This window comes from Diceros bicornis, chromosome 17, assembly GCF_020826845.1.
Source record: "Diceros bicornis minor isolate mBicDic1 chromosome 17, mDicBic1.mat.cur, whole genome shotgun sequence".
NCBI classification, from domain to species: Eukaryota; Metazoa; Chordata; class Mammalia; order Perissodactyla; family Rhinocerotidae; genus Diceros; species Diceros bicornis.
In genome coordinates, this window is record NC_080756.1 from 20,184,669 (window position 1) to 20,207,561 (window position 22,893).

General features: G+C 48.9%; 2 protein-coding genes across 8 annotated transcripts in view; both read right to left on the reverse strand.

The window, feature by feature from the left end:
• The window catches only part of KCNH3 (potassium voltage-gated channel subfamily H member 3), a 19,000-nt gene extending 12,195 nt beyond the window's left edge, over positions 1-6,805 (reverse strand). For 4 of the 7 annotated variants that reach the window (XM_058558325.1, XM_058558324.1, XM_058558322.1 and 1 more), the window contains exons 1-9: positions 6,625-6,805; positions 6,338-6,453; positions 5,658-6,154; positions 3,693-3,926; positions 3,074-3,208; positions 1,990-2,123; positions 1,303-1,546; positions 771-928; positions 483-690 (exon numbers count right to left, since the gene is read on the reverse strand). In XM_058558325.1, the coding sequence (XP_058414308.1) occupies positions 483-690; positions 771-928; positions 1,303-1,546; positions 1,990-2,123; positions 3,074-3,208; positions 3,693-3,926; positions 5,658-5,817 (1,273 nt within the window). In that variant the 5' untranslated portion in view covers positions 5,818-6,154; positions 6,338-6,453; positions 6,625-6,805. Of the gene's footprint in view, positions 1-482; positions 691-770; positions 929-1,302; positions 1,547-1,989; positions 2,124-3,073; positions 3,209-3,692; positions 3,927-4,921; positions 6,155-6,337; positions 6,454-6,624 lie in introns of those variants that run through there. The other 3 variants (XM_058558327.1, XM_058558323.1, XM_058558326.1) reach the window with 3 other exon arrangements.
• Positions 6,806-13,944: 7,139 nt separating this feature from the next.
• Positions 13,945-22,893, reverse strand: part of SPATS2 (spermatogenesis associated serine rich 2) — a 127,841-nt gene continuing 118,892 nt past the window's right edge. The window contains 7 exon segments of the mRNA XM_058558333.1: positions 13,945-14,917; positions 14,919-14,998; positions 15,001-15,169; positions 16,238-16,452; positions 17,576-17,678; positions 20,428-20,537; positions 22,006-22,064. Of these exon segments, the coding sequence (XP_058414316.1) occupies positions 14,858-14,917; positions 14,919-14,998; positions 15,001-15,169; positions 16,238-16,452; positions 17,576-17,678; positions 20,428-20,537; positions 22,006-22,064 (796 nt within the window). The 3' untranslated portion in view covers positions 13,945-14,857.

Genomic DNA, 22,893 nt, shown 5'->3' on the forward strand with positions numbered 1-22,893 from the left:
GAACCCTGGAGGGCAGCGGCTCCCTGCACAGCCTTCTCCTGAGAGAAGTGAGGTTCCCAGCTGGGCAGGGGCTTGAAAAATGTGACCAAAAATTTGGCCACGAGGAGGCCATAATGGGTGAGTAGGACACTTCCCCAGGCAGCCCACCAGGCTTTCTCCACAATGCCCAGCTGTGAGAGAACAGGCCTACCTCGAGGCAGTGGCTCTGTCACACTAGCATCTACATGCACACATCAGCCCCCACATTCTTCTCACAAACACACGCCTACTTGCACACATGCCCCCTGACACACACATATGAGCACATACACACACAGACCTGCACACGTATCTCTGATACCTTGTATCAGCTCACAGACATACCCTGAGAGGCACAAGCCTGCACTCACATGTCCCCAACACACGCACACTCGAGTAGACATAGTCCTCTGGCACGTACGTACGCACACACACCCCCCCTACACACAGGGAGCCTCCAGTACCGATCTCGGGCAGCTCAGATGCGCTGCTCTCAATCTCCCGCTGGCCGATGTAGAACCAGATGCAGGCCACCCAGTGGGCAAGCAGGGCGAACACAGCCATGAGCAGGGTCAGCACCACGGCGCTGTACTGCGAGTAGCGGTCCAGCCGCGGGAGCAGGCGCAGCAAGCGCAGCAGCCGCACCGTCTTCAGCAGGTGGGCCCCGACGTACTGAGGTGGGCGGGAGGGAGGTCACCCCCAGGCCGGCCGGCCTGTCCCGCCCCAAAGCCCACCCGCCCAGCCACACGGACCACGTTGACCTTGAAGGCGTGGAGCAGGTCGAAGGGCAGCGCCGCGATGACATCCAGCAGGAACCAGGTGGTAACGTAGTGGAGGCAAATAGACTTTGGAGCGAACACCACCTGGCCTGACTTGGACACGAACGTGGTGCGGAAATTCAGCACAATGTCTGCAGGAAGTCGGAGCGGGAGTCAGCACAGGGCGGGGGAGCAGCCGTTCTTTCCTGGGTGCCTGCTCAGTATTTCACACTGTCCCGGGCTCCTTACATGCATCACCTAGTTCTCACAGTAACTGACATCCTTATGCCTATTTGATGGAAGGAGAAACTGAGGCTTGGAGAGGCTACGATTGGCTCAGGGTCATATAACCCATTCCTGGTAGAGACACGTTTGGAACCTAGGTCTGATTTCAAAGCCCACAGGTCACCAACAGGGGGAGGGCAAGGGAGACACTTGTGGGGCACTGGAGCCATGCAGACTATCCCCACCAAAGCCCGAGGGGCACCCGGCACAGGATGGGGTGGGAGGCACAGAGCGCACATACCGAGAATGAAGAGGACCTCCACGGCCAGGTCGCAGACGCTGGGGGGGCTGCGGGCCGAGCTGGGTTCCCGGGCTGTGCTCACGCACACGCTGTAGGGCACGGTCACGGCCACGTAGAGGGTGGCAAGCAGGATGAAGCCGTCCCAAGTGGCCCTCAGCGCCCCACAGTGCAGCAGGATGAAGGGTGACTTCCGGATGGCGGCTACTTTGTACTCGGGCAAGTTTGGCTTCTCCCCAAACACGCCCTGAGGGAGGCAGGGCAGGTCCAGGCAGGGAGGACAGGAAATTGGCACAGGCTGAGTTCGGATGGGATCCGGGACAGCCATCCACCTCCTTTCCCTCCCTGCATTCTCAAAGCAACCGCTGACGTAGTCATCAGAGCCCCCATGTTATAGACAGAAAACTGAGGATCAACTAGGTCAGGAGACTGAGCTGAGGTCACACAGCTGCTCAGGGGAGGAACAGGATCGAGCCAATGCCCATCTGACCCAAGGCCAAGACTCTCCTCTATATCTTCCATGGATCAGGCATGTGACGTTCTCTCCCTCAGCCACAACCCCCAAAGTGCTGCTGGGGCCTGGGTGGCCCCCGGACATTCTCCCTGTGGGCTCAGTTCCCCTCCTCCACCTCCCCAGCCTGCCCTACCCTGCCCCACCCCCCAAAACACACAGCCAAGGGCGCAATCCACCTTATTGAGCTTGTGCTTGCCCTTGGGCTGCTTCTGCAGGTGCCCAGACAGGTGATAGAGCACAGCCCGGCTCCGCCGCCGGTTGGCATTGAAGCCTTTGGATCCTGCCCGGCCATATCGGCGACGGCCACCACCTGCAAAAGAAGAGGGGCCCGTGAGGATGATGGGTGAGCTCCCAGACACCCCAGCACAGGGTCTTGGGGGTGGGACAGCAGTTGCTGGTCCGTGGACAGGTCTGGCTCATTGACTGCTGGGGGCTCTGGCACTCCTCACTTCCTAGGGTCACTTGCCAATCCCAGTGGTGGGCAGCCCTGTCGGTGCTTACAGACACCACTCCCAGTGCCGGCGTCCAGGAGAAGGAGGTCCACACCAAGGCAAGGCAGGAGAGGATCTCCACAGGGAGAGGCCTGGGAGAGGAGTGGGGAGCTGGTTCCCAGGGGTGGCGGGAGTGCCGAGCAAGCACGAGGCCATCAGCAGAGTTCAGGGAGCTCAGAGAAAGAGCCCAGCGTCCAGGTACAGGAGCCCCTGGAGACTTACATGGCAGAGAAGTCGACCCAGGGATGGGAGGTGGATGGGAATGGAGAGTACCCCCAGCATCCTCAAGTGGCAAAGAGCCCTTGGAGCAGCTTCTGACGACAGCTTTCTGAGCTGTCCAAAGGCCTTCCCCAGCCCTTGGAGGACACAAGGGAAAGTTCTCAAGGGCTTAAAAGAGGGCTTTGGCCAGGCTGCCCCAGTCAGGTTTGTGTGAGGAAAAGGCACCAGGTGGGCTGTGCTCAGCCTCACTAACTGTCAGAAGATGGTACCTCACAGGCACTAGTGGATTTGTTTGCTTTCAGTTTCTTAGCAAAGTTGACTTCAAAATGCCAACTTTGTCTCAACTGGTCCATTTGGAAACCTGCTTTCCATACCTGGGCATGTGCAGATGAGAGCGGCACAGCCCTCTCAGCCAGCAGAGTGGGAGCCAATGAGTCTAAGAGAGGTGAGGGGACCCACGGACCCACACTGGGTGCTAAGGCCCCACCCAGGCCTGAGGTACCCAACGCCCCAGCCACAGCACTAAATCAACAGCCCCACGGGCACCCACCTCTCTCCTTCCAGTTGTCTGGGCCCCCTCGGTTCTTGGTGTCACTGATGTCCTTGTGAGAGACCAGGAAGAGGGCCACCTCCCCTTTCTCATTCTTTATGGGGATCACATCCAGGAGACACCAGAACGGGAGCCCTGGGCACAAAGACAGACTCAGCCCGGCTCTCATTCTCCACCCCGCCCAAGGCAACAGAGGCTCCACTGACACCCCTGGCCAAGACGCAAGCAGAATCTGAGCTCTCCTCAGAGAGGAGAGGCATCCTGGCTCCACTCAGGACAGGGCTTGATGGAACAGGGTGGGGAAAGGCAAGGGAGAGCAGAGGTGACCATCAGACACGTGTGTTCATAGATCTGCCCTGCTGACATGGGGACATTTTTCTGCTGGGATCGGACACCCAAGATGGAAGATAGAGTGGAGGCTGAGGCTGGGGTGAGGATGGAAGAGAGGAGGGGTTGGGGCAAGAGGTGAGGTGGAGGAAGAGAAGATGGTTATGCGGGAAGGTAGGATGAGATGGGGAGACGGAGAAGATGAGACTGGAAAGGAGGGACAGTGGATGGGGTGGGTGGCAGGCTTGGTGAGACCACGAAGGTGAGGCGGCCCGGCCAGGTGGCCCCTCACCGCTCTTCCGGTACAGGATCAGCTCAGCCTTGAACTCCTTGTGCTCATCCAGGGCCTTGCGGATCTGCTGGCGGACGAGCTCACTGGTGTCCGGCCCATAGAGGAAGGAGCAGGCACAGCCCCGCTGCATGACCTCAGCCCGGGAGAAACCCGTGAGGTCGCAGAAGCCATCAGAGCAGTAGACCACGGGGAAGAGCCCCGCCACCTGGGCGTTGCCCAGCACGAAGTTACTGTCTGCAAGAGAGCACCTCTCAGAGCAGGCGTGGGGTGGAGGGGCACGGGGTCTACCACCCCTCCTTTCCCAAATGCCTGCAACCAAAGTGTGGGTGTTACAAACCCCAGGAATCCTGTGTGTGTGGGGGCGGGGAAGGCAGGAGCTGTTTATAAACAGGAATCAGTGCGTCACCTGTGTGTCAGTGCCCTGCAAGGGCCCACTCCTAGCAGCAGGTTATGAGTGCATTCGAGGATCAGCACGTGTGAACACTGAGGTTGGTATGTGTGTGGGTATGGTGCCCTCTGGAGTGTGTCCTGAGCAGCTTGGGGTAGGTGGTGGGGTTGGAGAGGCCCAAAGAAAGACTGCAGGACGAGCTTTAGGCCAGCCTCAGCCCCACCTCTACCTCTGCCAGGCTCACTCACCAGTCAGGTATGCATGTTGGCTCTCTGGTTCCTGGCACTGGGACCCACCCGAACTGGGAGGCAGCCCAGGCCACCATCCATTCTGTGCTCTCTGTTTGACGCCCAGCTGCCTGACCTGGCTCAGGAATTAGTGAATGTGGTGGAGAATGGGGGTGTAAGAATGGTAGCTAAACCCTGGAGCCTGGAGCCAGGAATGCATTGGGGAGTGGGGGGCGCTGAATCAGCAGGCTGCAGGAGCCAAGCACACAGCAAAGCAGATGGAGAAGACTGGAGGGGGCGGCGCTCAGAGATGGGCTCCCGCCCCCTATCAGGAACCGGGAGACCGTGGAAGCCGATAGGCAGAGTGTTGGGAAGCCCCACTGGGGGTGAGTGTGAGGGAAGAGGAGGAAGGGGGCTTTAGTGACCTTCCCTGAGCTCAGAGCCCCAGGAAACCAGGATCCAGAAGCTCTGGTCGCCTTCTCCAAACTTCCCTAGTCTTGGTGGGAGTCCCCAAACCTATCTTTTGGGGGCTAGGGGGCTCCGTGGGTTTACGCGGTGAGGTGAGCTTGGACAGTGCGCTCCTGAGTCCAGCCTACTCTATTTCATTTGCTAACCTCTTTTCTAAATCTGTTGTTTGAGTCCTCCGGGCAGTCTCTGAGTACCGCTTCCCCACCCCACAACCCTCCTTCGAGGGTAGTCAGTGGTGTAGCGCTAGACGCAGGGATGGGATGGGTTAGATTGACTAGGTCGGGGTTCACGCCCCAGCGAACAGACTGCATCCTGGCCTTGTGCCTGGCCTGGGGCAATGCTGACTCCGAACCTTTCGGGGAAACGGCGCCTGGAAGGAGATGGTGGTCCCAGGTAAAAGCGGGGAGCGGGAAGAAGAAGGGAGGGTGAGAACAAGAGGGCGCCAGGCCGAGATGTGGGGTGCAAGACCGGCGGGGACCCTGGGAGGGGACGGCTCGTCCGCGAGCCAGTGGGGCGAGGGTCGGACTCACGCGTGCCGTCGAAGCGCGTGGCGATGGTGTCCAGGAAGGTGTTCTGCGGCGCCAGGAGTCCCCGCATGGCCGGCATTTTAGGCGGCCGTAGCCGCCCGCCCCATCCCTCCGGGGCGCGGGGACTCAACGCCGGGGGAGGGCGCCCAGCTTGGCCGCCCCCCGCCGGGCCCCGCGCCCCCTAGCACAGCCGTCGGGGGGCAATGCCCACCCCAGGCTCGCAGGCCCCGCCAGCCGCCCGCGCGCAAGGGGGCGTCCCCGCCGTCGGGGCCGGGAGCATGGCGCGCGGTCCCTCGCGCCCTGGCCGCCCACGAATCCCGAGCTACGGGCCCTTCGCCCGCTGCGCTCTCTGCACCTTCCGCTCGCGGCGGCGGCGGCTCGCGTCTCGGCTGCGGGTCGGCTCCGGCTCGCGCTCCGCTCGGCGCCGGGTGCCCCCAGCTCCCTCCGTCTGTCGGGGAGAAGCTGCAGCCTTCTTCCCTCCCTCCCGCGCCTGCCGCCTGCACCGGGGTAACCATGGAGACGGGGCACACCCAGGCCGGGCCGCCTTCTTAAAGGGACATGCCTCTCGCCGAGGGATTCCCCCTCCCCTCGGGACCTCGGTGGGGGCAGGGGAGGCGGCGCATCCCCCCATCCCCCCCACGCGGGCCGCCGGGGCCGCCCCAAGTCGCCCCGCCCGCCCCTCGGAGAACGACGAGCGAGCGCCTGGTGCCGCTCGGGTGACTCAGCCGCAGGGGCGAGGCGTCTTTCTCTGCAGCAGGGGGGTTCTCAGAGAGCCGCGCAGCCTCTCCTCCCCCGGAGAGACCTGCGGAGAGCTCAGGGCCGGGGGGTGTATGTTTTAGAAGATGCTTTCCCCTAGAAAAAATGTAATGGGAGAGGGGGCTGGGCAATTAGGCGGAGGTAGTGAAGGCCCGGTAGTTGGTAATAGGTTAAGATCCCTAGAGGGGCTCCAACTCTACAGGGGAAGTCTAAAAGGACACTGGGGGGAGGGGAGGTCTGAACACAGCTTCTGGGCATCCAAGCCTTTCTCAGCCTCACCTTTGACCCTCTGGAAAATGGATCGAGCCATCACTAGGAGATGCCGCGGCAGGCAGGAGCAGAAAACTGGAGGGTGGGTAGCCCCGGGAGTAAGGTTCAGACGTTCTTCTTGTGCCCTGGGAGTGGAAAGGCGGACAGGGGAGAGGGGGGAAGCCCTAGACCATTTGTCTCGCCCTTGTATTTCTCTCTATTATTTGTCACCTTTTGCCGCTCCCAGGCTGCGCTAGAGGGTCAGGTTGCAAATACAGGGGACAGGAGACGTCAGACGCTGGGAAAAACTTCCTAACCTTGTGCACGCGGGTCCTTGAAGCCGGGAGTGAGGAGGACCGAACCTCCGCCCCCCCCCCCGCCCCACTTCAGTCCTAGAGAACTAGGCTCTGCGCTGAAAGTGGAGCTGCCGAGGGAGAGGTGGCTGCAGGGACCCTCTCCCGTGAGGGGGTGGGGAGGGGGGCCGGGCATGGCGGACCGGAGCCCGGCCCAGGGCGGCCGTGGCTTGCTCGTCTCCGGCGGTGCTTCGGTCCCCCCCCAGCCTCGCGCTGCCAGCGCCGCTCCTCCTCCCTCCCACGATTTGCCAGCGAGCGCGGCTACCGCCCGCGCCCCGGGGAGCCGCTAGGGCCAAAACAGCAATTTGTTCCCAAACGAGTGAAGCGGGAGGCTCAGCACCCCCACCCCTCTAGGAGACACATCCACAGTCAGCAGCATCGGAAAGAAAGTGTCCCCCGCTCCACCCACCCCTCATCAGCGACGAGGGCCAAAGCTCCAGGCACCTGTATTAAAATGAGCTGGTGCTTTGGGAGGGAAGGGAGGAAGAGTCCCCGTCCCCTAGTCCTCTGAGTCCTGAAATCCTGCTCCCAGGAAGAATGACCCTAAGGAGTCTGCATGATCGCCATCCCCAACCCGCCCCCCGACATAGGTCCCGGGCTGCAAAGTAACCCCTCCCCCAGCCGTTCATCTGTGTCCCTCCAGGCGAAGTTCAAGCGTTCTACTAAGGAGAGGGTGCAGTGTAGGAGTCAGCTCACTTTGAGACAGGACGAGGCTGTGGTGAAAGCACCACCAACCTGAGAACCAGGCTCCCTAGGTTTGAGGATAGCCCTGGCACCTGCTGTCTGATTTTCCTTTTGTGACTCCATTTTCTGGTCTGTGAAATGGGAGTGGTAATAGCTACCTCAGAGGGTTGTTAGGAGGATTAGATGAGTAGAGGATCTAGAACAGTCTGTGACATTTGCATTATGTAAATGTTTATTATTATCTGATTTTGAATTTTAAGGGAGCCCTGTGAAATAGCAATGGCAGATGCCAGAGAGAGAGACAGACTTGCTCAAGGTAACCAGGTTGGTACATGGCAGAGTTAAGGTTCCAACCCCGACAACCCCAACGCCAGGTTCAGGTCAGCCTCACTCCAGCATAGCTGTCTCCCACTATGAGGACCCCGACAGAACCCCAGGCTAGCTGTGTGGGCATTCATGAAGACTGGTCGTCTGGAGTCCCGTGGATCCAGGTGGTCCTCACGTCACCCCTGTAAGCCCCAGATGTTCAGACTTTGAAGCTTCCAGCTCATCTGCCTGGGCTGGTTTTGGACACTAAACTAAACCAGACACTTTGGGTCGGGGTGAGCGGAGGATAGATGGAATGTATGGGGTGCCTCAAAGAACCACATTAGCCTACTTTTATTGAGCATCACCTTTGTGCCAGGGACCATGCTAAGTGCTTTACTTGCATTATCCCGTTAATCTTCATCATTACTGCTATGTTACTGTTACTTCATCATTACTGTTACTGTTGTAACTGCTGATTTACAGAAACGTGGAAGCAGAGAGCTTAAACGTCTTGTCTAAGACAACTGCCTCCTTGAGCAACTCCAGGCACAATGCCTGTGGCACTGTTTTGGTGCCCATGGCCCCACTTCCAGGGGAAGAAAATATACTGACATTTATGGAATGTTGTGGTCACTCTTCTTATCCTAGAATGAAACAGCAGTCTGCTTTGGCCTTTAAGTCCCTTCCCCCATTGCCCTTCAAAGAATTTGTGTGCATGTGTATATGGGGTGGGGGTGCAGCCACAGACCCTTTCTGTTAGTCTGGCCTGATTTAAGAGGTCCTTTCCATCTAGATAAATTTCAGGTGTAGGATCTCAGCCCACTGTCCTCTCTCTTCCACTTTACTTAGTCCCTTAGATCTTCCTGCCAGACCTGACCTAGAGGTTCCCTCAGGTCTCAGGGATGAATTCCTCACCTTCTCCTTCCACCCCCCAACACATACACAAGGGGCCGGGACCCACGTTTAGGAGACAGTGAGATGGGTTTTGGGGAGCAGTTGGAAAGTGAACAGGGCACTGGTCAGGGAGATTGGCCTCCTACTGTAATCTCCTTTTCGTCTCCCCTTCCCCCAGCTCGTGACTCATTAGGGCCATGGTGGGGAGTCATGGGGAGGGGAAGGTTGAGGGGGAGCCCTGTTCAGAGACAGCTCAAAGCCATCGTCAACAAGGAGAAATTCAGGAGGCTGCGTTTTGGAGCTGCCGTGGGAGGCCTGTGGGAGTATTATCTACAAAAGGAAGAAGGAGAGAGAAGGGAAGAGCAAAGCAAGGAAAAAAATGCTCAAGACACAAAAGATGGAAAAAGCGCCCCCTCCCCCCATAAGCGCAGGCGGAGTCAGTCGCTGTGTGCAGGGGGGTGGGAACAGGTGGCTGTCGAGGAACAGAGCCCAGGGTCCCCTCCCCTGTCCTCCCCTCTTGGGTGCTGCTGGGGTGCTTTGTCCCGTCCTTGGGTAAACAGCCTGTTAAAAGGGGACAGTGTGGTCATCTTGGTGAATGGTCAGATGGTGACCTGTAGAGAGTGCCCTCCGTGAACAGCAATGTGGACTTCATGCCATGGGGAGACTGCAGGTGACTGTAGGCCCCGCCTGCCGGAGGGCGCTCTACCCCAATCCTGCCTGGAGCTGGCAAGGGAGTGAGTCTGAGAAATCTTCTCAATCTCTCAGTCTGTGTGTTCTAGCAGCACCAGAAAATGGGTTTGTTTGACATTGAGTTACAGAGAAAGCCTAACTGGGTTAAGTTGAAGAGAGACATAAAAAGGAGACCTGACTTTTCCCTGAGGAATCAGAGTGGGTGGTATTTGTTCCCGCTGTTTTGACGGCAGTGAAGGGGCGGGCGGGCGGGCTGGAGAACAGTTGTGCTGGTGGTGGTGATGGTGGGTGAGTTTCCTCACCCAGAAAAATCTTCTTCAGGTAGTGTTTCCTCCTTGGTAAGGAGTAGCAAAGTAGGTAATAAAACTCCCTCAGCACCTGTATGGAAATAACGTTCCCTGGCTCTCCCCTGGGAACCCCCGACTCCAGCTGCGCTCCTGTGTGCCACTGTGCTGGTGACTGTTCACCCAGGCCAGCGCCACCAGCATCGGGCCTGCCTCACCAGAGAGCTCAGAAATGGTGGGGGTGCGCTTTTGACAGGCATGGCAGACATGCTGGGGGGACATGTACTCAGAGAAAAGCTACAAAAGGAAATAGGATGACTGAATTACTATTGTTTTTTTGGTTAAGGTCTGTTTGGCTGGAGATGGGGGAGGTCTTTCATACACCTTTTAACAGGGTGAGAGAGACAGAAAAGCACAGGAGTTATGGTGAGCGAAGGTTCAACTTGTCACAGGTTAGCTTAGACACAGGGTATCGTTCCCCTCCAGGAAGTAGTTGCCATTGTCTCCACTTTATAGTTCAGGAAAAGGTTGAGATGTTATGTCATTTTCCCAGGGTTAGTAGGTCACATAGCTACCAAGTTGTGAAGCCAGAGGTAAAATGCAAGTATATGTCTCAAACGTCCAGGGCCTTTCCACTCTACCACACTGCCTAGCCACCAGGCACGGCTTCCGAGTTTAAGGAAGAGCTAAGAGCTCTCTTTCCTTCACATGCAAAGTGGTTGAGGAAAGAGCTGGAACCATTTATCTTTGCCTCAGATCTCAGCATAGGGCCTAGCACACAGCAGGTGCCTCAGTGTTTGAAGGAAAGAAAGAATGTGCTCAGGTGGCTAAAGCAACCACAAGTCCAGCTTGACTGATTTTACAGGATGTTGTTCTGGCTGCCAGTATTATAATCTGGTTCTCTGAACTGGCTAAAATAGTGACAAAACAGCTCCTTCTATCAGCCGGTGACCTCCAAACATGTACTGTCTTGGACCCCTGTTTCTTCCAGGAAGTGTGCTGCTGTATGGATGTAATCCTCACCAGGTAGGACAATAAGGGGGGATGAGCCCTATCAATCAGGCAAGACAAAGCCTCATTTTGTTGGGTCAAATGGCAGAATTTCCAGGGGCGACAAGTCATTACTCTACTGACCTTCTCCAAAAGTAGAGGCTACTTCACAGATTGATAACCATGCATCCTGGCTTTTCCAGGTCACTCCCAACCTAAAATAGTTTATCCTGTTTTTCCCATACAGACATTCATCCTCACAACCCTGGTTTGGAACTCTGAAACATGAGGCCACTCTATCAACTGCTGAACAAATGCCGGATCACCTCTTGCTATGGTGCTAGTTCAAGCAAAGGACCAGCCCTTAGAGCAGTGCTGCCCTCTTTACTCACAGAAGACAGGTGGCTCTTTCAGGCAACACTATTACCTTGTATTATTTTGTCCATATGTCTCAGTTGCCCCAACTAGTTTATTAGCCCCTTGAAGGACTGTGTTTTAGTTATCTTTCTCTCTCTGCTTAGCTTCCAGCTCAGCAACTGTACAAAGCACTCCCAATCACTGCTGGGAAGAGTGTAAATGCACGTGTCTCTATACATTGTCAATAACTATATGATCCAGCAATTCCACTCCTAGGAATTTACCCTAAGATATACTCTCACAAGTGAGGAATGATATATGTATTATGAGATGCTCATTTCAGCAATATGTGTAATAGCAAAAAACTGAAAACCATCATTAGCGACTGGTTAAACTAAGTTATGACAAATTTATACAATGGGATACTATGCAGCCATAGAAAGAACAAGGTATATTTATGTATACTGACATGGAAAGAGGTCTAAGTGGTACACATTCTCATGATATATGTGTGCTAGTATAGAGGATCTCCAAGGGGATGCACAAGAGACTTAACAGTGCTTGCCTCTGGGGAGGGACAAATAGTCCAGAGTGGGATGCAGACTTATTTTTCATCATATATCCTTTTGAACTGTTTAGATTTTTAATTTTTTTTATCATTTATATATATTGATTTTTCTTAAAACAAAACAAAAACTGTTACCAAAAGTGAGGACAAGTGAAAAAAGCAAGTTGTATAGGAGTACGCAGAGTATGATTCCCATTTATGTAAAAGAAAGAAAAATATATTTGCATGTTTGGATTTAGAAAACTTGTGGAAAGATATACAAGAAATTTATCAGTGATTTCTCCTGGGGAGTGGGACAAGGTAGGGGAGGATCTTTTACTTTCCATCATGTGTATTTTGTGCCTTTAAAAAAAAACTCATTTGGGGCCGGCCCCATGGCTTAGCAGTTAAGTGCGTGCGCTCCGCTGCTGGCGGCTCTGGGTTCGGATCCCAGGCGTGCACCGACGTACCGCTTCTCCAGCCATGCTGAGGCCGCGTCCCACATACATCAACTAGAAGGATGTGCAGCTATGACATACAACTATCTACTGGGGCTTTGGGGGGAAAAAAATAAATAAATAAAATCTTAAAAAAAAAAAAAACTCATTTGTATTACTATGTTTAAAAGTGAATTTTAAGAATTGCCATAAATAAGGGGCCTAGGAAATTTGTGATGTTCATAATGAAGCCATGCTAATTTAAATTTTCTCTCTCAAGTGGCACATAACCCACAGAGCTAAACCACCTGAAGTTTCAGTCCTATCTCTAGGTTGGGAAAGGGTAAGACAATGATCCCTAAGAGGAAATGGAAATGGAAAGAAAAATGATGATTTGGTAGGATCTCTCTAAATATCCAGTGGGAGTGCCCAGGGCTCGGCGCTTCCCCTCTCTTGGGAAGCCCAGAGCTACGATGGGGAGCAAGGAATGGGCTGCACAATTCACACTTAAGATAAACCTAACTTCTCTTCACTGAAGAAAGTCAAATTGGCAAATTTAGAAGAATACCTACAACATGAGATCCTAAATGAATTATGTTCATCATATGATTTTAAAAAAAGAATTGTAGAATGCATATAGTATGATCTTTTAATTTTTTATTTATTATTTTTTTTTGTGAGGAAGATTAGCCCTGAGCTAACATCTGATGCCAATCCTCCTCTTTTTGCTGAAGAAGATTGGCCCTGGGCTAACATCTGTGCCCATCTTCCTCTACTTTGTATGGGACGCCGCCACAGCATGGTTTGACAAGCAGTGTGTCGGTGCGCACCTGGGATCCGAACCTGCGAACCCCGGGCCACCGAAGCGGAGCACGTGCACTTAACCACTTCGCCACCGGGCCGGGCCAGAATGATCTTTTTATAAAAACAAAACAAAAAATTAAAAACCTATGTATCCATTTGTATATGCACATAAATGCTTTGAAAAAGGTCTATGAGGATATATGCCAAACTATTAACAGTTATTACCCCTGAGGAATAGAACGGGAAGGCAGAAACTTTAACTTTTTCCTTTTATATTTTTGTATTATTTGATGTTTTAAATACTACTTTTGTAATTAAAAACAAAATGTAGAAAAAAGATTCCTAATTTTCAACCTTTTTATGGTCATAGAAAAAAAATCTTCAAATATTTTTCTATAAGGAGATTTTAATTTCAACTTCAAGGCTGTTTTGACAAACGAGTGGCTTCCCATCTGTCTGGGCAGGTAAATACGGTCTTGCCTGGACACAGGGATAGACTTCTAATCCTCCGAGGTCGCTTCAATCTCTGAATTTCCTATGAAGTACAGGTAAGCAATTAATCAGAGAAGCAGGGCTTTTTCCTGACACCCAGCAGGCTGATGACACGTGTAGTTGGACAAATTCCCAAAAATGAGGTGATCAGCCCCTTAGAAAATGGCTTCCCAGCACTCCCTGACTGTTTTCGTTACTGAAAGACACACACACACTCACTAGCTGTCAATCTGTTCAACCAACCTGAACCCTGGCAGCTCAGCTTCAGCCCAAGAGCCAGGGGAAGCCCTGAGGCAGCTAAGTTCTGCACCACTGCCACTTACAGTCTGGGCTTCAGAGAAAGAGAAAACTCGGCTGTTATTAAATCATAGATGCTGTTGGTGGGTGCGGGTGTAGGGGTCTGGCACCAAGGCCACCTGCTACGTGCAGGAGCTCAATTATCCTGTTACATTCACCACTCCTGCCAAGGGACCGCACAGAGGGGAGCGGTGCCAATATACCCCCTGGTTGCTGGGAGAGCTGCTGGCAGCTGTGGTTTTTTCTAAACTGGTAAGCTCTCCTTTGGAAAGTCACCATTCCCTATCCTACAAATCCTTTCCCACAGGAACATCTGCATTTGCTCATCCTGGCTTTCACATTTTAATTTGGGTCTGAAGCTAGGCGGTGGACAAATGACTTAGGAATCAGACACCTTCATTTAAGCCCTGAACAAGCTGTCCCAGTCACTTCTACCCCTGAGACCCAAAGAAAAACATAGAGTGAAATGAAGCCACCCGCTGCTGTGAAACAAATGTGGGAACATTGATGCAGCTGTTTTTATTTATTCAACTATAAATATTAACTGCAGCAATTTTTGGATGGGTAACACCTTAGATTAACACTAATTATATTGCTATAAATTTGGTTGAGGATCAGAATAGGATTCAGGAAAGAGGGAGAACAACAATAACAACAAAAATCTTCAAACATTGAAACAAAAATATTTTTTTTCCCTTTAATTAAATGCTACTTTCCCATAGACTTCCCTAGACTGGTGTGCAGTCTAAGGTAACAGGAAACAAGGCTTTGGATATTTTGAAGAAACTGCAGGTTAAGCAACGGTGCCAAGCAGGAGACTGAAACCCTGATCTGAGTGTCAATCTCAGGCACGTTCTGGGAGCAGAGGCAGATTGTTTCCTAGTGTTCTTTCCTTTTGACCAATTAAATTTCCTCTTCTCTGGCTAATTCAGAGCTGCACGCAATCCCCTCATTGCCTCTTCTGGTTAAACTGTTGTTTCGAGGGAACCTGACAGGCGTGTGCGGCTTCTGCTTAGACTGGAAAGGCAACAGTCTGATCCATCTCCTCCTGAGAGCCTGAACAGTATGGGGTTGCTGAGGAAGGCCTCTTCGGACAACTGAAAGGCCTGGTGCACTGGGCAGAACATCACTTACCCTTGAGAAACCTGGCAATGGTTGCCTATGATTCCTGGTGGAAATGACCAATCAGAATCAATCCATATCATTGGGAAAGGTCAAGGAAGAAAACAGCTTCCCCTCCAAAAATGGTAAAGAGGAAATGAGAAGAGAAGAAACCAAAAATATTTAGAATGGCGTACAAAGTGATATGTGTAAACTTCTTTTTGTTAATAAATCCAACTATAAGTTTCCTAAAGTCCAGTTACCAAGTTGAATTGTGTGAGACAGAGGAGAGAGGCCAACTGGAATTTCCCTCACGAATTCACGGCTTCAGGCTGAGAGGTTCTGGGTTTGCGCTGGGGGAGCCCCTTTTTTGAACGAGGGCTTGGGTGGGCTGGGCTCCATGCTGGCTCCAGTTCCACTGGTCCCTGCAGAGTGCGCCTGGCCTCGTTCACTGTGTTTCCTGGTGCCTGGGCTGGCGCACCCTGATACCTGGAACCAGATGAGTACCATGAGCTATTTCTGTGACGCCCCACACTGTCATGTCGCCCTTGGTTCATGTGGTCATTGGACTTTTGGCCTTGTGGCCTGTAGCCTTGTCCTCCTCGTCTGTTCCCCGGCAATACCTAAGGATAAAAGAATACAATGTTCAAAGCACTCTGGCATTATCGTACCCCGTTTGTCCCAGTTCAGTTTATAGGAGTAATCTGAAAGCATAATTGAGGTATCCCATGCTCGGGACTCGGTTCTCTCTCAGACTCACAGAATTCTGTCAGCCAATCCAACCCAGCCACTACATCAGAATTAATCAGTCTTGCACTATTTTTCCCCGCCTTTCACCCCTAGGCTCTTCTCCACTGAAGAGGAGTTCACTTTTCTTTAGCTGGGCACAAGAAGAAAGCTAAGAAGGAAGAAAGAACATTCTTTGGGTTGTTACAAGCCCTCAATTGGGCAAGTATCTTATCACATGTTTGAACTTGGCAGATCATAAGCCATTTGAACAGATAATGAACATTTGGAATAATTAAATAAGCATCATTATAATCTGCTTAGCTATATATCATGAACCACAGATTAAATCATGCTGCTGTGACATTTAGTATATCTTTCACATTACAACCCAGAAAGCTTATGGCATGGGATTTTATTTTTGTCCTCCAATTCCAATGTAATACCAGTTCTGAAGAATTACTGACAGCATTGCCTTGGATTGCTCTTGTGGATCCTCCTCAAACCAAGGAAAAGAGACTATGGATTATGCTTTGACTTTCTAGTGTTAGCTCCCCACCCCAGCAGGTTCACTTCTCTCCCTGATAGAATATTCTACACTGTGCTTCTAGAGAGTTGCTGCTTCGGATGCACTCTGGTGAACCTGCCACCGTGGTGCTTGTCTACCTCGAGATGGGTGCACGACTCCCAGTGTGACTAATTACCAGGCAATACTACCTACGACAGCTAGGATCACTGCCAACATCGGCAAGTCAGCAGTCTTGGCAACAGGAAATCTAAACTGGCTGGTAGTTTGGAACATATATACCAAATGCTTTCTCTGGAACCAACTGGGGCTGGAGGGATTCAAAATAGGTGTAGAATGGGAATAAAGAGAGGAAGGTAATGTATCGAGCTGTCAGCATTTAAACTGTGACAACCTGGTAGCTTTCTTTCTAACTTGCTCAGTGTGGAAGCCAGCTTACCTCTCGATGAGGCTGGTAGGGCCGGCCACTGGAGTTTGCTGTGGCTGCAGGAGTCTCTCCTGGTGCTGAGTTCTTCTTGTTAGCACTTATAAGGCTGGGAGCAGAGGCACAGGTGGAAGAGGAAGCAGCAGAGGCATCACACGGGCTACTCAAGGACACAGATGTAACTGAGCTACATCGAGGTCTGGTTGAATAGCTGTTTTTTGGATGGGACACTGCAACAGAAATATGAGAAATATGCGGTCATAAGATGGAAGAACATGATGGATAAATTTTTCCTTATTTCTCCATTTCACAATGAGCAATTTAAGATAAAGAACTGTCTACTCAGTAGTTGTACAGAAAAGCTTATAAAATAGGTAACAGGAAGGAAAATCTCCCTTCTGCTTCTTCCTCCACACCCTCCAAATCCCCACCATTTTGTAAAGGAACTCTCAGAGACAGGAGAATAGTTTAAGATCAGAATGACCCATACCCTCCACCAACTAATGACTTCTTGGCATTTCCTACTACCTCAACTCCTGGCTATGCCTCTAGCAGCTGACTAAGCCTAGGAACAATAGTATGGGCCATATGTTCAGTTTCCTATGCAAGGAACATTCTAAAGTATAGACTTTGCAAAGAAAGAAAAAGGTAAATAAAAAGCTAACTCCTTTTTTAAAAATTTGAATGATGCAAGGTAAAAATAATCAAGATTAGTTAACTATGAACAGAACTAGTCTTGACAACAAACATGTATCTTCCCCAGGGTCTTTCTGCAAGGGTAATCCAAATTCAAAATACCAATCTAGCTGAAAAAGATTAATATTTTCAATTCAAATTTTGTCAGAATTTAACGGTTTAAAACTACTCCCTAGCTTTTTCTCTGGCTTTAAGCCTGGACTAATGTTGAGTTCACAATCACTGCCCTAGGTCCAACATTTCACTTTTATACTGAGATTGAAAGGACAAAGGAGCTGAGCTCGGGGTTTGACTGACATGTCACTACAAACTCCTACCTCAGAGGCCTCCCTCCCCCTCCCCCCCTTAAAGCTGTTTTGTAAGTACCTATTGTGTGCCCGGCAAGGCAGGTATCCTTATCTCCATTTTAGAGAGGAGTAAAATGAGGTTCTAAGGGGTTAGTGTGGAAGCAAGGATTCAAACTTGGTCTGGCATCTGCATCCACTGACTTCTTAAGTATCTCAGAGTAACTTGTCTTTAAAACAAGCAAACAAACAAAAACCCCAGGGGCACTAAAGAAGACTCAGTAGAGAAGCCAATGGGCACTTCAGTCTCTAATCCGTAGAGGGTGGTCTTCTCAGCACCATCTCTAGCACCCAGAATCTCTCACCATCTCACCTTGTCCAAATGAATCAATGTTCTTCTTTAGGGTCTCTACATCACAGGTGAACCGGGCTACTCGTCCCAGATCCTCATCATACTTACGTTCACTAACAAAGTGCTGGAGAAAGAGCAGAGAGAAGCCTCCAAGTGAGACAAACAGCACACGTGGAATCTATAGCTTGCTACGTACAGATGAAACACAAGTATTTTCAATTGTCTTCTCTTTCCTGCTTTAAAGTTTACTAAATGGCCATCATATTACCAATGCTGGGTGGCTGATGAAATCCAGTGATTTTCTTAAGATCCCAAAGATAAGTCTATTTGGGAGCTTCCTAAAATGCTACACAATGGTCAAAGCCCATGAGGTACGATCAAGAGAAACTGCAGAGAAAGGAGAACAAATGTATAGTAGAGGGCTATCTTTCCACTGTTGGCTACTCTCCACATGGTTCCATTTTAGACAGAAGCAGAGGCAGCAAAAACGCTCATAAGTTACAACAATGATTCCATTTAAATAGATGGTTTGGTGTTCTTTAATAGGAACTTCCTTAGGAAACCCACTTTGTCTCTTTATAAAGTAGGATTTGTTAGTCCTTGAAATAGGAACAATTTCTTGAGATGGAAAATCATTCATGTGAAAAGTCAACTTTGCAAATGAGAAGAGTTTATGCTGCAAGTAATTTAATCCTTTTAAGCAGACTGAGCTGAGAAGTAACCAACTCCTTGGGTCAAAAACTAACTGTACCATAGAAATGGTGGGACTAGAAAGAAACATGGCAGGAGTAAAGTCAAGTGCTTCTGGGGGTCTATTTCAAGAAACAATTTCTAAGGTAGCCTGAAATCATTTTTTGAGATGAAAAAGAAAAGTTAATGGCCTAGACATAATTTAGAAGAACTGAACTCCTCAGAGCGGTCCTCTAACTGGGGGTGGTCCAATTCCACTCTGGATTTTCAAGGGGTAGAAATAAATGCATCAGAATCCTTGGGATGCATCTAGAAAGAGTAAAAGGGAGAGGAGAAATACAATGACCTTTGGGCCTTCAAGTTCTAAAGCTTCAGAGTATATTGTGGCTTAGGAAAGCACACAAACCTCTGTAACAAGGCGTTCAGCCATGTAATATCAGTCTGAGATTAATTCTGAAACAAATTCTAGGGTTTGTTGAGCCAAAGACATAACAGGAATGACGGAAATAAAATGATCTGGAAATAAGACATTTAAATTGCACAGCACCCACTTCAGTACACTGAAAACGTGGAGAGAAACAGATCCTTAGTCAGCCTGCAGAAATATATCTAGCAGCTTTTCAATCACGTGGGAAGGGGAACAGATGAAGCCTGTGAGAGCCAGAATTCTCATCTAATTCCAAAGGGGTTTCCGGCTTCTCCCAGATAGTTGAATGAGACTGACTGGCATTAATGTGAGGAAGACTCTCTAAAAAATTTAGTGACATAGTTTCAGTTAATCAGAAAATGGTTATTTAAAATTTGCATTGTTTCTCTATTTCCCCCTAATAGAGTCCAAGGGGAAAGAGGGAGAGAATATAACATGACTGTGTGTGTGAAAGACCAGGTTCGAATGGTAACAAAGATACCTGTGAGGTCTCAGATAGTCTTCCTCCATCGATGCTTGCATTTTAGAGAGGCTGTTATATAGCCTCCCCAGCAAGTGTTCCTCTTAACTATGGCAATAAACCTCACGTGTCAGAAAGAGCGGAGGTCAAGGACTCAGGAATAGGGAAGGCCAACTCCCCTTGCTCACATAGCTCATAGTTTGTAAACCATTACTCAGAATGCCAGTGTCTATAACCACCCATGAATATCCCAACCTCTCTCAGGGTCCCATGCTTAGTCTCAGAAATGCTGTTCTTTAAATAAGAATTTAAAATGTATGCGTGTTAAACCCAAGTAATCTTTATAAATAGATTACCATATAATCAACACCTGAAATTGCTCGTTTTTTCTCTTTTGAAATCAGAATCAACCAACCAACTATTTAAATATTTACTGAACACCTACTATGTGCCAAGGCATTGTGCCGGGCACTGGAGACACAGCAGTTCCTGCCACTGTAAAATTCACAATCTAGTGGGGAAGACAGATTAATCAAATGCACAAAAAATTGTAACTGAGTTATGAAGGCACAAAATAGGGGGATATGACAAGAAAGTCAGGAAGGATGGGTAGGTCATGAGTGATTTGTGTGCTGGGAGTGGGGTGGGGGAAGAGTGTTTTGGACAGATGGAAAAGCATGTGCAGTAGCCCTCTAGCAGGAGGGAACAGGATATATCTGTGGAAAGGAAAAGCTAATATGGCTGAAATATAGAGAACAAGGTGGGTATGGTGTGAAATGAGGATGGTAGCAGAGCCAGACCATCCAGAGCCCTACAAGCTATGTTAAGGATTAAAGTCTTTACCCTAAAAGCAATGGAAAGTTTGAAGCAGGTTACTGTAGTGTAAGGAACAGGTATGGAGGGTGGGGAGGGTGAGGCAGTAGCAAAATGAATGGGTGGACTCAGTCAAGAGGCTATCATTACAGAAGTTCACGCAAGAGATAATAGTAGCTTGATCATGATGGTGGTGGCAGAGATGAAGAGAAAAGGTCAGATGTGAGATTTAGTAGAAGGTCAGATAGACAGGGTCTGCTGATAGATTTAATGTGGGAAAAGGATAAATTTCCTAAGGTTTTCAGCTTGGACAACTGGATAGATGACAGTACCACTTACAGAGAAAGGGAGCCTGGAAGAGGGCCAGGTCTGGGAAGGGAAGATCATGAGTTCAATATATTAGATATGGCCATGAATTATGGAGATTTGCTACTTTACTCCCCGAGGGTAAGAAGAAAGGCAGAAAGGAGAAGGAAGTGTTACCTTGATATCAGCTCTGAGCTCAACCAATTGCTCCTCTGACATTCGAACAGCCACATCGGTCATCTTCTTTAGAAGTTCGGCTTTCTTTTGTCGGCTGAGCAAAATTTCCACTGTAGAAGAAAAGGGAGTATGACTTTTATGTTTTGCTAAATAAGATACAGAAGAACTGGAAGTACAGGCCTTGCTGTACATATTTGGACTGCCAAAGGCTTAGCTGCCCACCCATCTAGAAAATGAAAATACCAAAGGTCCAGTTTCTACCTTCTTGAGGGACTCTGAAGGCTGTTAAATGGTAAACGCTCTTTATGAATCATAAAGATTCATAAATCATTTGTCATTTCTCTTTCTCCTTCAAAAAAAATTTTTTTTAACAAGCATATAAATTAAAACAAATATGCACACATGGTAAAAAAATTCATCTAGAAATAAATGGGTAAAAAAGAAAAGTAAAAGTGTCCCTGCTACTTCTGACTTTGTGGTCCCCTCCCCAGAGATTTTATCTGAACCTTCATCTTCAAAAAGAGAACACAGAGGTACATGAATGGACTGAAACGGTCACATTTATAAATTTCAGGATATACCAATTTAAATGAAATCTCACCTGTATCCAAACAGTGGATAGCATCTCTGCTATGTATGCAACATTTCAGGTTAAAATGGATCAGTGCTTCAAAGCTGCCTCTGCTGGCCCATGACCATAGACACAAATGATTTAATTGTGACTCATCATCTCAACCTATTTCCACTCTTACCAGTTTGAGAGCAGGTTAAAAGAAACAACCTTCCTAATTACAAATCTGGCATTCACTGCACGAAGGCAAGGCCTGCTGCTGAAAAGCCCCAAATCAATGCAGCTGCACAAGTTGCAGCTGACATTCCCTTCTTTTCATAGAGCTGCAAATCTTCAACCTAACCCTTAACAGAAACACAAAAAACAGATATCTGGTTCTTCTGTACAAAACCCCACAAATTACCTAAGTTAGACTCTATTCCTCCAGAATCTATTTTAGTAAGCTTTCAAGGAAGCCTAGTCATGGTATCCTGAACCCTCAATTCACTGGCTTCCCCTACTCAATGAAAACAGACACTGCGTAAAGACTGTTCTACAAACCGAGAAAACAAAGTAAGTTCTGAGATAGGTAATGACAGGAATGTTTACACCAAATTGTAGGCAACCTGGTGATGTTGCCTCTGATTATGCCAAAGGATTTTTTCCAAGTAGGAAAAAACCCAATGGAATTCTTCAATCACTGGAGGAGAAAACAAAATAAAACAGAACCCAGGCACTGCAGGATGCATTCTCCTAAGTTGATGCTGTGGTGGCAGATACCACGATACAGTCTCTTAGACATTGAACTCTACATTCAAAATATTAAAATTTGGAAATATTTAAAAAACAGGCTCTTGTAAAGTTGTTTTGCCTGAAAGGATTCATATGCTAGTAAAGTACAACTGCTCAAGATTGTTTAACTAAATATATAAACTCTTATTGTAGCATTTATATTGAGCTTTTGCTAAGGGGGTTGAGAGACAGGTACCTACTAACTGGTAATAGCTTTAATTAAAGATCATTCTTACTTGCTTCAGCTTTCACTTTGTCCATTTCGGCAAGCAATGCAACTTCTCGATCCATTAAACTAGAAAGGGATGACAAAAGGAAAAAAGGTTTGATCAGAAACTCAAATAGAGAAATAGCACATTAACAGCAGAGAAAGACTTAAAGAGTTTGTTCACTAAACGCATACTACAAAGTAATCACTGTATGGACCACATGAAAATTCTGATGTCTCACCCACAGCAAAGAATATTTTAAGGATTCCAATAAATTAAATAGACCTAATTCCCTTTTATTTCTCTATATTAGTCCAAGAGCTGAGAACCAGTAGATGGCAGTAGCAAGCTGCAAAAATATGTTTCTTACTAAGTTGTGCCAAAAGGAAAAGTCCTTGGGAAAATGAAGTATTTCCACATAGGTGCTCACATATTTTTTATTTTATATTTTAGTCTATAAAACTGGACAGCTTTGCTTCTAATGAATTTACCAGGCAATACCTCTGCTAGGGCAGGGTAAATTTATCCATGATTAGGATTTCTAGATCCTTAACACTTGAACACAGTTGCACCAAGTCCACTGGCACTTTAGTCTTTAGAATGCAGAGTAGTCAAAAGACATACATTGTGCTGGTTTCAGGTAAACATTTAATAGTAATCCCGAAAAGATAGAATCACAGGTTTCTGGTAGGCTTTTTACAGAAAAAGAACATTAAATGGGCAATAAGAATTTTTTCCACTGTAAATGAACATGGTTTGTAGGCACATAAAGCTTTTCCATGCCCTTGTAAAAGAGCCCACCATCTTCAATGTATAAAGAGATAGTAGGTTGCCCTAGTATTCAACCTCTGGAGACAAATAATTTTCCTTACCATATCAGTTTTGCTTAGTAGTGGCAAAAAAAATCTAAAATTT